The following is a 15,035-nucleotide window of genomic DNA, read 5'->3' as shown; positions in this document are numbered from 1 at the left end:
ACACATATACCAGTGGAACAGAGTAGAGAGCCCAGATATGGATGAACCCTCAACCCTATTATCAAGTAATCTTTGACACAGCAGGAAAAAAAACGTAGAGTGGAAAAAAGACAGTCTCTTCAATCAATGGTGCTGGGAAAATTGGACAGCTATGTGTAGAAGAATGAAACTCAACCATTCTCTTACATCATACACAAAGATAAACTTGAAATGGATAAAAGACCTCAACATGAGGCAGGAGTCCATCACAATCCTAGAGAAGAACATAGGCAATAACCTCTCTGACATCGGCCACAGCAACTTCTTTCAAGACATGTCTCCAAAGGCAAAGGAAACAAAAGTGAAAATGGATTTTTGAAGTACATAGTCTTCACCATTTTTTCAAATATTTTCCTGCTAAATATTTCCCTCTCCTTGTAAGATCCTAATTACACGTGTCAAACTTTTGATGTTATCACATTGATCTGCTTTAAAAATATTTTTGCTCCTCATCTCAGATTGGATTGTTACTCTATCCAGTCCAAAGCATTTGTGGGTACCAAGATATCATGTTGCCTTAGGAGGAGCCACAAAGTAATAATGGTTGTAGTTAAGGAGAAATGCTCCTAAATGTAGGGTAGAGCGACACTATTTAAATGTAATGACTTATCTTATTCATAAATTTACAACCATTAGTTACCCAGAAATAAAATTTTCTGATTAGTAAATTTGGTACAGAAGATTGGATCAACACAGCTCAGTCCTTCTTGCATTATCTCTGAAACCGAGTGCCTGGAAAGAATACATTTTCAGCTCTGCTGCAACAGTAAATTTTAAAAGGGCACCATGTTCCACTAAATTTAGTACTGAAGTGAATATTGTTAACTCAGGATCTAGAATCAAGCCTTTATGTTCAACACCTAATGTATACTCTCAGAAAGTTAGACACAGAAAATGACCATTTTGATCATTTATTCCAGACTTCTGCATGATTCCTTCTATTCTGTATTCACTCTTGAATACAACATGCTCTTAGTATTGCTCCATATTTATATATCTCCATTGCTTTTAGTGGAACCACTAGATCAAGCTCAATTCACAAAATAATTCCCATGGCTTTATGGGTACACATAAGACGTTAGGCACCTTTTTATGCACGTGTTTAGATAGATAAAAAATTGGGGGGAACTTTGGAAGGTGTTTCACACCAGAATGTATTAAGCAGCCTCTTATTTTTCTCCATTTACAAAAGCAAGAAATGCATGTGCTGATGGAATGCTCCAGAATTCAAAGGAAAAGGGCATGTCAGTGTTTTCATCCTCTAGGACCATGTAGGTTCCCCAAGTGTCAGTATCAAAAGGGCTACCTTATCAAACCTTGACAATTTGTTTCAGATTTCTTCAATTTCAAAGAGATAGCCCTTACATATGTCCAACTAGAACACGGAATGTGAAGACTGGGGTTCTTGACCAATGAGAGAAAGAACAGAATTGATTTCCAAAATGGATATGCATGCCCAGAAAAAAATTACTCCCATTAATTCTCCATACATGACATACTGAATTTCTCAAAAATCTGTTTGAAAATACGAATATCGGGCACCTGGGTGGCTCAGTTGGTTAAGCCTCTGCCTTTGGCTTGGGTCATGATCTCAGGGTCCTGGGATAGAGCCCTGCATCAGGCTTCCTGCTTGGCAGGGAGCCTGCTTCCGTCTCTCTCTCCGCCTGCCTCTCTGCCTACTTATGATCTCCCTCTGTCAAATAAATAAATAAAATCTAAAAAAAAATGCAAATATCAGACTGGTTAATTCAGATTATATTTCTAATGCCTGGCTATTTCTTTGAATGCAAAGAAGAACACAGTTATAGATCACTGGTTTTCTTGGAAAACAGCCTTTATTGAATAGTTGGTAAAGCAAGGTATGAAGACATCACATATAACCAGAACATCATGTAGTTAAGCTGTATTTTAAGGATCTTCAGACATTATATTATTGATCCTCAGATCAGCCCTATGAGGTGGCTACAATTATCATCATCATGTCACAGGAGGTGAAACACAAAGATCAAGTTCTTAAGTCAAAATGACTGATCTAGTGAATATATAAGATAGTCTGTTCTTCTAAAAATAAAATATGGAAAAAAAGATCTGGGCTGAATCTGTAGGCTGGAGCCAAATCTATATATGCCCAGCCCCAATCAACTAAAACATAACTGAACCACAAACTGGTGAATGAGAAATAAATGCTTATTTTTAAAATGTCAATACAATTTTGGGCTGTTTGTAACTCAACGTTAGCAATTAGTTACAGCTGCCATTTACATGTATATGAAATTGATTTAGAATATTCACATGATTTCTCTATCTAATCATGAGGAATAAGTACAAAGAATATGAATATATCTTCAAAGAGCTAAATGTATGTAAAATATGGATTTATTTTGTAAGTAACTATCAAGTTTAACCTCTTTCCCTGATGTATTTGAATTAGGGTAGAAATAGCTCTGAATCATGATCAAAGTAATAATGTTTGTCCTGAATTCTGGCAATCACTACCTGTTCAACACACACAAATATCTCTATACACTTAATTCTCCTTTTCTTTACTATTTAATGTTTATTTTTTCAATTCATAGTGTTTTTTTAGCATAGTAGTAAAAAGTGACAGAGGTGGTGATGTGGATAATTTAATAAGACAAGATCTCTTCCAATATTTTTGAAATCCGGTTGAGGAAAACAACACACAAGAAAGAGTATCAACCTTTTGTCTGTACTGTCATTTGCAAATATCTTCTCCCATTCCATGGGTTGCCTCTTTGTTTTGTTGACTGTCTCCTTTGCTGTGCAGAAGCTTTTGATCTTGATGAAATCCCAAAAGTTCATTTTCTCTTAGTTTCCTTTGCCTTTGGAGACATATCTTGAAAGAAGTTTTTGTGGCTGATATCAAAGAGATTACTGCCTATGTTCTCCTCTAGGATTCTGATGGATTCCTGTCTCACATTGAGGTCTTTTATCCATTTCGAGTTTATCTTTCTGTATGATGTAAGAGAATGGTTGAGTTTCATTCTTCTACATATAGCTGCCCAGTTTTCCCAGCACCATTTATTGAAGAGACTGTCTTTTTTCCACTGTATATTTTTTCCTGTTTTATCAAAGATTATTTGACCATAGAGTTGAGGTCCATATCTGGGCTCTCTACTCTGTTCCACTGGTATATGTGTCTGTTTTTATGCCAGTACCATGCTGTCTTGGTGATCACAGCTTTATAGTAAAGCTTGAAATCAGGTAACGTGATGCCTCCCGTTTTATTTTTGTTTTTCAACATTTCCTTAGTGATTTGGGGTCTCTTCTGATTCCATACAAATTTTTGGATTATTTGCTCCAGCTCTTTGAAAAATACCGGTAGAATTTTGATCCGAATGGCATTAAAAGTATAGATTGCTCTAGGCAGTATAGACATTTTTACAATGTTTATTCTCCCGATCCAAGAGCATAGAATGATCTTCCATCTTTTTGTGTCTTCAACTTCTTTCATAAGTGTTCCATAGTTCCTTGAGTACAGATCCTTTACCTCTTTGATTAGGTTTATTCCCAGGTATCTTATGGTTCTTGGTGCTATAGTAAATGGAATCGATTCTCTAATTTCCCTTTCTGTATTTTCATTGTTAGTGTATAAGAAAGCCACTGATTTCTGTACATTGACTTTGTATCCTGCCACGTTACTTAATTGCTGTATGAGTTCTAGTAGTTTGTGGGTGGAATCTTTTGGGTTTTCCATATAAAGTATCATGTCATCTGCGAAGAGAGAGAGTTTGACTTCTTCATTTCCAATTTGGATACCTTTTATTTCTCTTTGTTGTCTGATTGTTGTTGCTAGGACTTCTAATACTAAGTTGAACAGGAGTGGTGAGAGTGGGCATCCTTGTCGTGTTCCTGATCTCAAGGGGAAGGCTGATATCCAGGATCTATAAAGAACTTCTCAAACTCAACACGCACAAAACAGATAATCATATCACAAAATGGGCAGAAGATAGGAACAGACACTTCTCCGATGACATTACAAATGGCTATCAGAAACATGAAAAAATATTCGTCATCACTAGCCATCAGGGAGATTCAAATTAAAACATTGAGATACTACCTTACACCAATTAGAATGGCCAAAATTAACAAGACAGGAAACAACGTGTGTTGGAGAGGATGTGGAGTAAGGGGATCCCTCTTACACTGTTGGTGGGAATGCAAGTTGGTGCAGCCACTTTAGAGAACAGTGTGGAAATTCCTTAAGATATTAAAAATAGAACTTCCAAATAGCATGGAGGACATGGGGAGATAGAGAGGAGAAGGGAGTTGGGGGAAATTGGAAGGGGAGATGAGCCATGAGAGACTATGGACTCTGAAAAACAATCTGAGGGCTTTGAAAGGGCAGGGGATGGGAAATTGGGAGCCAGGTGATGGGTATTAAGGGGGGCATGTATTGCATGAAGCACTGGGTATGGTGCAAAAACAATGTCTGTTAGGCTGAAAAGAAATTAAAAAAAAAAGGAGTATCAAAGGACAGTGGTTATTATTCAATGAAAAAAATCTATCTTTACTAAGTAATGAACACAATTTTGGTAGTATTGTACTAAAAGTAATTCAGAATATACATTCCATTCTCTGAGGACCTGGGATGGATGGGAATTGTTCTTATATAGCTACCCTGTGATTGTTGCCTGATAACCTTGAGTGCCTGTTAATTATTTAGTACTCGGCTCCAAATGGATCCCTCAGTGCCCTGTTCTCAGACAATGGAGCTAGATTCTATGAACTACTCTTGCATGTCAACTCAGAAGAGGTTGAGTTTTGTTGGTAAAGGCATTGTCAAGACACAGCAACAGAAAAGGCTCTTTTGGTTTCATGGTGTTTCAGGGTGTTTGGCCACTATGGCTTGGTTGCCAGGTACATGCAGGCAGAAGTCCCGTGTATTCAGCCTCCAGCAAGTTTGGCGGCCAGTCCCAGTCAATTTCCTGTCCTCTAAGAAGTGCCTCCTAACACTCTGGTGGGGAAATTCTTCCTGCTTGCTAGTCACAGCTGGGATCCATCCTCACCATGGACAGGTGTAGACTATGGAATTGCTCTGTCCCAGGCCAATCCCATGAGCATGTCTTCCATGAAGTTGTGTGTGGTTACATTGTCTTCAATTGTATCTAAATTCCATCTTCAGAGAGTAGACCTGGCTTCCCTGTGATCTCTCCTTTGATTACTCTCCTTCAATCCTAAGTTATTCTTATTTTATCTTAGTAGCCTTTCCTCTTAGTAGGCTTTCTTTTACAAATAGATAATAATTGTTTGCCCCAAAGTTCCCCTGGTTTTTTGTGTCCTGACTTAATTCTGACTGATAACCTTGCCATCCAGGGCTGTTCAACACTCATTTATAGCCCCTTTAAGAACTAGGACAAATCAATTATTTTGGAATTATCAGTAGAATTATTCACCTTATTGAGGAATTTACAAAAAGAGTGCTTGATATTATGATTTATAATTTAAATAGAATTCATTTTAATAAATAGCAAAAGCTTAAGAAATACATGAACTGTATATGAGTATTTATTTTTTATATTAGTATGACACCAACACCAAGGTTGAAACTCCCGGTACACTTTGGACTTTGGAAGATATGATGCATCATTGCAATTTCATCCTTGTAAAAAATGACCATTCTACTGAGTGTTGCTGATGATGGGAGAATCTGTCACGTGTGCAGACATGGGCAATAGAGGAAATCTCTGTACTTTTGTCTTAATTTTGCTGCGAACCTAAATTTGCTCTTAAAATAAGATCTTAAAAATATTCTGAGAAAGCAACGGCATTGTTTTTGGAGGAATTAGATAGTTCTTTAGATGGTGACAGAGCGTTATCCCCAAATTAAGTAACTAACTTCTGGTGCTTACAAACATATGGTCTTAATTCTAAGCAATATTCATTAGATATTATCTTTGAACTGAAGATGAAAAATGTACAATTCTTGTCACTCTCTGAAGATACTGCTGGTCTGAAATACAGAGAATTACATTAATTTAGTAATAAATACCATAATATTTTGATGAATAAATAATTTATTTTGACTAATAGTTAAGTAACAACTCTAAATATTTCCCTTGTCATTGTTCTATGAAAACACTGCAACATTTGTGTTTTCTAGTTGCTCACATATTAACACTTTTTCTTGTAAGATTAATTCTTTTAAATCCTAAAATATAAACATTCTCAGGAAACTTACGTTTTGGAGAAGAAAGTTGTGCCTTTTGGCCACACAGATGAATTATTATTGATTCTCTGGGAGCTTCTAATCCATGAAGATGGAAGGAAGAAGTGCAACAAATACTGTGAGAAAGCAGATTTTATTAGAAATCAAATAGGAGCTCTCATACTCGTTTGAATTTTGTAGTAACAATAAAGTTAATTCTTTCCTTATAGTATCTGTCTATATCTATATTTTTTGTATTACACTGGACACACTAAAAAAAATATCCTACTAGGACTAAGTAGGAGGAGAAACTGACAAAGATAACAATTTTGGGTTTCTGATAAGTGACAAAAAGTTTAAAAATACTTTGTGAAATGTGTACATTGGGAAAAATCCTAGAGATTCAAGTAAGAAGAAGCACCTGTGATTTTCTTGTGTAGGACAGCTCCTGTGCCTCCTTCCAACCCCCTATCACCCTAGCTCAGTGATCAAGAAGAATTGTAGTTTTTACAGTTGGAGAAGCTGCAAGTAGCAATGGTGCTGGTGCCACAGGGAGACTTGGTTAGCAGTTGGGAAGGGGGAATAGGAGTCCATTGGTTTTCTAGCTCAAAGTGTTAATTTTGCTCAGTCATGATGAGGAAAAATCTTACTTTTTTTTTAGTCAGAGCTTGTGGTCTTTGGGTCAATCGCTCAGACTCCCATAAATACAATGGGAAGACACTGTAAGGCAAAGTATGACAGAATAGTTGACCTGAGCTCTCTACACATTCTTGGCAGATGGAAAAAAAAAATCTGTGCACAGGGAGAGACCAAGATGAACCCAGTAGAAAGTAAAAGCTGAAGGATACTTGAGAACTGCTAGTGAAGTTATGAGCATTTTCCCCCAAACACACACACACTCACACACACACACATACTCACATGCACACATACCATATGGCAGAGGGTGAAGCCCTGATGACTTGAAGTGTTCAAACACAGACTTTTAAAAGAAGTAGTGGTTGATATTTAAGGTACAAAATCATAAGGATCGTACCCAGGAAGATAGGTTAAAAAAGAAAAAAATTAATGTGAATTTGGAAGAACTGAACAAAAATATCAGGAAGCCAACTTAAGAGGAGAAGATTCTACAGTAAAGTTTATGCAACTTACAAAAAATAATAAATCTATGAAAAATTAAAGAGAATGCAGGTTTATTGAACTCTATTGTCAAGAAAATCTATCTAAAAAATTGAACTGTATTGTCAATAACATCTACCTGAAAAGAAACTGGAAAATGTTTCCCACATTAAGGGGAAAAAAAGCCACATCAATAGAACTTTTACTGGGATAAGATATTACATTATTAGAAAGAAGTAATTAAAGTAATATATATATATATATATATAAATTAAATAAAACTTTGTTCAAATAATTAAATGAAAATATGATGGCAGCAATATAGCAAGTGTGATTTATCAATAAAGAAATCAAACTATATGCCTAGACCACAGAGAAACTCTTGCTTTATATGTACCTGAAATTAAAAATTTAATAAATTGGCTCTACAGAAAATTTGAGACACAGAGCAAAATGTTGATGAAATTGAAAAAGAAGTAAGAGTATTTTTCACCCCATAGTATGAGAGAGAAAAATTCACAGAGTTCAGAAATCTTCAAAACAGTATCAGGAAAACTAGCATAGTTCTAAATACAATATGGGAAAGAGAAGAGAGGCAGGAAAAAAAAAACAAGAAAATCAATCTTATGTCACAATGTATGAATAATTTCCAAATATTATTTAAAAATATTTATAGACCTCAGAGGTTTAGTAAACTGAGAGATGTGCACATGGAAATCCACATCTCTGGTGCCTCGGTGACTCAGTCGGTTAAGCAGCTGCCTTTGGGCCAGGGTCCTGGGATAGAGTCCCCTATCCGACTCCTGTCAGCAGGGAGTCTGCTTCTTCCTCTCCTTCTATGCATCCCCCTTTTCACACTTCCACGTGCTTTCTGTCTTTCTCTATTGCAAAAATATGTAGATTTAAACATCTTTAAAAAATAAGTTAAAAAATAAATCAGCATCTCAGGAAGATGGCTGGAGAACACAAAGAAATACTCTTGAGGGAACAGGGTGGATTAAGATGTGACTTAAGTATGAAAATCAGGCAATGGGTGATATATCTTCATCAGTGTTAGAATCCATATCTGCCCTGGACACTATTTCAGACTATGGAGAAGAGGTAACCTTAGAAAGATAGAGCAATAGGAAGCCCCCAGCTTCTTTAAAAATAAGTAAATAAATAAAAGTTAAATAATAAAGAAAAAAAGGTAAATTCAAGAAGTAATATAAGAAATTATAATCATGAACTTTGACTACCTTCTGAAATAGATCGAAAATAATCACTAACACCCCAAATTGATAAGTTGGATCATGATAACATTGAAATTCTGATCATTAAAGGATTCCAGTAGGGGAGTAAAAATGCAGGTCACAACTATTTCCATCTCATCAACTCACAAAAGCACTTCTATTTAATATATGACAATACTAGGGTGTGTGCATGGCTCAGCGGGTTAAATATCTGCCTTCAGATCAGATGATCCCAAGGGTCTGAGGTGGATCCCCACATCAGTCCCCCTGCTCCATGGGAAACCTGCTTCTCCCTCTCCTTCCTTCTTGGGCTCTCTCTCTCAAATAAATAAAATCTTTAAAAAAAAATTACAAGGACTAAGAAGGGAGAGAATACACCATCTAGGTGAAATGGGCAAGAGACACACCTGAGTACTTGTCATTCTTATTGAAGAGAAAATCTTAATGTTTCACAGACCAGAAAAATGATACTGTTATATAATCAACAGAATTTTTTTATTAGTTTCTCTGAGACAATTGAGTTTTGGATAGAGGGACTACCTTGTATAATGTATATTTACACAAAACACTAGAAAAGTGTAGGGATAATTTAACATATCTATGTTCATACAATTTCATACTAATGCTTAGAAGAAAATGTATTATAATTATAAATAACATTATAATATATTTATACAATAGTATTTTATTATTACAAATACAATATTTATATTCCATAAATATAATAGACTATTTTCTATGTAAAGTATAATAAAATTATTATAAATGCGATTTGTGGAAAAAAATATGTAAGGTTGGTTGGCTCGTTGGTTAAGCAATGACTCTTGTTTTCACCACAGGTCATGAGTTCAGGGTGGTGAGATCCAGCCCCGCCATGGACTCTGAACTCAGCACAGAGCCTTCTTGAGATTCTGTCTCTCTCTTTCCATTTGACTCTTCCCACATTCTCTCTCTCTCTCAAATAATAAATAAATAAATAAATATTTTAAAAGGACATAGAAAAGGCTTTTCATAAAATAGTTATTCATAATACCCACTGACTAAAAAGGAATTACATTTCTGAGAATAGATTTTAAAAGGTTATATTCATATAAGACAGCAGTGAAAATTCACAAACTATAGACAAATGCAGTGGTATAGATGAACTACAATAGCACGTAAGACTGAAAGGAGATACACATAAAAATGCACACTGCATGATCCCATTGATGTAAGATCCAAAAATATGCAAATATATTTTATAATATTAAAATGGGCAGGGCTGACAGAGACTCTAAACTTCTATTTCATGCTCTGATTTGTAATTACATGTTTCCAACTACTTTGTGACCTAGTTGCAGAATCATATGTTTAGTTGCCTTGATGATAATGGTAAAATTAAATAGTAAAGTTATTTCAAGCAAAAGAGCATCTATTGAAGCATGGTTTTCAATGAAAAGCACGACCTGGAAAATACCAAATGTATATTAAAGGTATAAAAATATAAATAAAATATTGTAGAGTCAATCTATGGAATAGTAACAGACCTGGAGTGTACAAAAATATGGATGAATTCTACCAGTATAATATCAACTGATAAGCTGTCTTTTTTTTAAGATTTTATTTATTTATTTATCAGCAAGAGACTGAGGGGACAGAAGGTGTGGGAGTGGCAGGCAGAGGGAGAAGCAGGCTCCCTACTGAGCAAGGACCCTGGGATCATGACCTCAACTGAAGACAGATTCTTAATGGATTGGGATACCCAGCATCCCTCAACTGATAAGTCATTCCTCAACTTTTAGTAAAATGCTGGAAACATTTGAAATCTTACCATGTCCTCTTCATCTATGGAGATCAGGGTAGAGTTTTTGGAAGCACAGAACATCAAACTCTCATTCCATGGTTTTCCTTCAGTGCTAATGTAATAGCAGTTGTTGGAGTGTGTAATCCACTCTTTTGGACAATGACCACATGGATCAGCTAAAGAAAGTTTATGAGATATTATCCAAACAGCTTTAACTATTAAAACACACAAATTTACAACTTGCATGTGTATGTATGCACATGTGTATATAGCATATCCATGCACCCTCACATGCTGGCAAAAATAAAACACAAGCACACTTCTGGAAAGTCAAGCTGTCTTCCCTAATTTATGCGCCCATATAAAGCAAATACATGAAAATGTCCATCTCTACATGTCCTTTGAGTCACTGAACAAAAGCACTTTTTGCCATTGTAAAATGATTTCTCTCTTGTGTTATAGCAGGAGGAAACTTGAGGCAACTGGTAACAAAGGGTGTGGTGATTTTAAAATGGGATTTTTTTTCATATTGTTGCATAAGAATGCTATCTTATAACATTACTTATTAACATCTATTATCTGTATTTTATAGTTTATGTCTCTCCCGAAACTGTTTTGATATTTCACAGCCTAGATGGAGACAAAATATAAACAGTACTACTATCAGAACTATGAAAATCATTGCATACCTTTTTGGATTCTTGTAACTGGGTATGAATTGTTCTGCTGTAGTGTTCCACTACCTAAAAATATAAATTAAGGAAATTACGAGGAAAAAATTCATTGTAACCATTTATTTTTTCTGTTTGAAATTTGGCCTATTTCTTAAGATTAGAATACTCTGGAATAAAATAAAATTGATTTATTACAATCAGTTAATAATATCATGATGATTTGAAGAGAAATCAATTCAAAAACTTAATTAACTTCAGGCTTTCTCTCTCTCTCTCTCTCTCTCGCTAAGAGATGCTGAAGTTAATTGTTTAAGTTTTTGAATTGATTTCTCTTCAAATCATCATGATATTATTAACTGATCCTAATAAATCAATTTTATTATATTCCAGAGTATTCTAATCTTAAAAAATAGACCAAATTTCAAAAAAAAAAGAAATAAATGGTTATAATGATTTTTTTTCCTCGTTATTTCCTTAATTTATATTTTTAGGTAGTGGAACACTACAGCATCTCTTACAGTATTTTGTTTAACCAATCTAAAGAGTTAATTTGTGTTTCTCAATTATATATATGTATATTTTCTATAATTTTTGTTATTTATACTTTTGATAAATTCAGAATAAGCATTCCACATTTAGTCTAAATGCATACATGAAAAGGAAAAGTTCCATCCCACAACACTTGAAATATTTACAGGCACTGCTGATTATTAAAATGAAAAGATTTCTCATAATCATTCAAAGGTTTACTCACAGGGAAGAGAACTTATCATTCTTGCTACAACGTATGTCAAGAAAAGACATGTGATTCCCAAAATCCCAGCAAGGAGCTTCTCTAGAGATGATGGAAAATTTGTGGGGAGAGAAGTGAAACAGTGAGAAAGGATGGATGGATAAAGACTAAAGTTTAGATGGTTTACATACAAGAGAACCAAAGATGCACAGGGAATCATAAGTATAAACATGGACCACAAACCCATATCTACCATTGTAATCTTCCTCACAATATACCACTTAACTGTCAGTAACCATCATGCTCCATGAGTTGTTGGTCATGGACTATGATTTACAACAATTCTGGAGTGAATTAGTCCTCAGATCTCAAAAACAATACCCTATTCCAGCTTCAACTTCTAATCCTCACAAATGAAAAATATATGAGATCAATCCCTACTCTTCCCCACACATCTACACCCCAAGTTCACATCCTAGAACAGTTGTACCTTGTCCCTTAACTGTGTGCTTTATTTTTGCAGTGGGAATTCTTGTCATTCCCTTGCAGGTCTTCAGACACATTTTGAAGATTTAATTCTACACAGACGATTCCCTGCTCAGTTACTGAATTAGAGCTTTTAGTGCCCTTACCTTTCGACTGTTGTCTTCTTGAGTTCTTAACCAGATTTGGTTCTGAGAGGTTTTCTCTTTGGTTATTCATTTCAGCAGCTGAGAGATCTCAGGGCCTGTGCTGTATGGAAACTGGACTGATGTAGTTGACAAACAGTGTAGGTAACGACAAGAGCCCTGCTAGAGTCACACTGGGTGGAGTGTGAGGTAAGTGGTAACACTCCTTTGCAGTTGAATGATGTAAAATTCTCGTTCTGATTTCCTCAGAGCTTGAAATAAGTGTTTCGTCAGAGAATAAGTGATTTTTAAAGTGATATTTTATGTTTCTGCAATATTATTGATTGTAGCCATGAAAAGCAATAAATTAGTGAGGAACAAAGAAACACGAAGAATGATGCCCTTATTAACTTAAAGTCAATTTCCATAGAAACAGGGTTAGAATAACAGAGTTAAAACTAAAATGCTATTATTATAAAATAATTAAACTAATTTTTATGACAATTTTTAAAATCCATGAATGGTTAATGTTTGAATGTTCTAAAGTAATTGGGGTAATAATGGTATTAGAGTATACAGGAAATTCCTGCAGTAAATTAGTTTTATTTGGTGACTGAAGTATACTTAGTAAAAGGGGATAAGGTCTTATTAAATGACCTTTCATTTTGAATGATTGTGGAATTTGAGAAATCATTAAATTTTAAACAAATAATGTATATGGTGAAAAATGCTACATGACACATTAAACTTATCTAAAACCTAAACAATGGTATTAGCAGATACAGGAAATTCTTGCAGTAAATTAGTTTTATTTGGTGACTTCTGTATACTTAGTAAAATATGTTGAGGTCTTATTATTGACCTTTCATTTTGAATGAATGTAGAATTCTGGAAATCACTAAGTTTTAAAGAAATACTGTAAATGGGTTGTATATAGTGAAAAATGCTACATGAAACACTAAACTTATCCAAAGTCTAGACAATACGGAAAACCAAGAAAAGACCATAAAAGAAAAGATTTCTAAAAATCCTTATTTGACACCAAGAAAGGGTAATTGATAATGGCCAACATATGCAAGTATAAAATTATAAAAAAATTAGAGATCATTTATGGAAGAATAGTGTTGGTATGAACTCAGAAATAATCTATGGCTGTCAAGGGCAGTGAAGGCAGCTTTATTGTGCAAGCAAGTATAATAACTCAAATAAACATAATCTAATAATTCACATAATTAGCTCTACAATGGATGAGTTCTAGAATCCCTTCTGGCTCTCAAAGTTACAATGTCTGATCTTTTAAAAGTTACTTTGTGTCTAGCTATCCAGGTTACTAATCTATCATTGAGATGAAAATATGTAAGCTCTAATACATGTAAAACACTTAAGATTCAAGCAGGTCTTTATAAAATTTTAATAATATGTTAGTTATTTTATTTCTATTTTTACCACAATTGCCATATTATTGTTTCTGAATCATATCGTACTATATACCATGATTCACAGAGGTGGTGTGATGAAATCTTTCATCAGTGTAGTGCAAACTTTTGCAAAGTTTTGTTTTTTTTTTCTTTTTAGAAATCTTATAATTATTTATAGGTAAATGTAAACTTAAATTAGCATATTAGGAAAGTTACTTCATCCTGCTATTAGGAAAAATTAAGCAGTTTTATTTAAGAAAGTATATGAAGAATTATATTTGACCTTCATGATTATATAATTTTATTTAAGAATTTATTTTTAAAGGCTGGGCTAAATATCAAGTAATATATGAAATTATTCCTATGTTGATGACAAATCCAAATTAACTGGTCCTTGTCATGCATGATGTTTATGAGATTTCACGTGATGCTATATGGATTTATAAACCCTTATCATCTACATGTGTATACATTTGACTACTTCTCCACAGGCAAGAATATGAATATTTTAAGATATTCTCTGACATATATCATATTTATTCCTGTTACCCTGAGTTGTTGGAATAGAGTTAACCAGTGTTCTCTGTGATTTCATTGTGTATTTGTTGTATTCCATCCAGCATCTGTATCTCCCACTAAGTGAGGTGGCTAGGAGAGAGACAGCAGAGGAGTGACACATACCTTCTGTTGGCCAGAGTCCTACATCTTCCACTGGGAGACCAGGTTACTCTTGTAAAAAGACAGTATCTGTGGTCTTCACAGACTACCGGCCCTGTGAGCGCTCAGAGTGAGGCAATAGTGGAAAAAGTAGATTTCTCATCAACGTGTCACTGAAAATTTAAACAGGAAATCCTTACACTTGGTCAGTTTTGAAGTCACTTTATCTCATCACATCTCCAGAATGTCCAAGACTTTCAGCTTGTAGAGTGTCAGTTAATTGCGATGTGACTCTGAGAAATGTTTGTATTGGGGTCAGAAGCTTGACCACCTATGCTGTTAACTTGCTTTTTTCTCAGTCACAAATGCTGAGACCTGAAAATTCAGGTCTTTGAAGAGTACCGTAGGTGTGTCAGTTCTATTTTAACACAGGTTGCTAAATCTTGACATAACATGCTTCTTTCCCTTATACTCTCCTGATGTCATTTAAATCTGTAAACACCACTCCATTAACAACAGGGGTTTATTGATATTTATCTCCAAATATTTGGAATGTGCATTGTCATAATCTTTCTATACATCTCTTGAAAGCTTCATATGGTA

The 15,035-nt window shown here is 34.7% G+C and overlaps 1 protein-coding gene across 1 annotated transcript; it reads right to left on the bottom strand.

The window, feature by feature from the left end:
• Positions 1-5,574: 5,574 nt before the first annotated feature.
• LOC123390071 (NKG2-A/NKG2-B type II integral membrane protein-like) lies at positions 5,575-12,615 on the bottom strand. Its single transcript, XM_045073465.1, has 5 exons — positions 12,253-12,615; positions 11,032-11,085; positions 10,370-10,518; positions 6,242-6,345; positions 5,575-6,013 (listed from the first exon to the last, which is right to left on the bottom strand). Exons 1-5 carry the CDS (start codon positions 12,449-12,451, stop codon positions 5,887-5,889), a joined length of 633 nt encoding a protein of 210 aa, XP_044929400.1. The 5' UTR covers positions 12,452-12,615; the 3' UTR covers positions 5,575-5,886.
• Positions 12,616-15,035: the final 2,420 nt, after the last annotated feature.

Source organism: Mustela putorius, unplaced genomic scaffold, assembly GCF_011764305.1.
Source record: "Mustela putorius furo isolate JIRA1106 unplaced genomic scaffold, ASM1176430v1.1 tig00537227_pilon_pilon_pilon, whole genome shotgun sequence".
Taxonomy (NCBI): domain Eukaryota; kingdom Metazoa; phylum Chordata; class Mammalia; order Carnivora; family Mustelidae; genus Mustela; species Mustela putorius.
The sequence above is the reverse complement of the archived record's forward strand: the minus strand, read 5'-3'. Positions and strand labels throughout refer to the sequence as shown.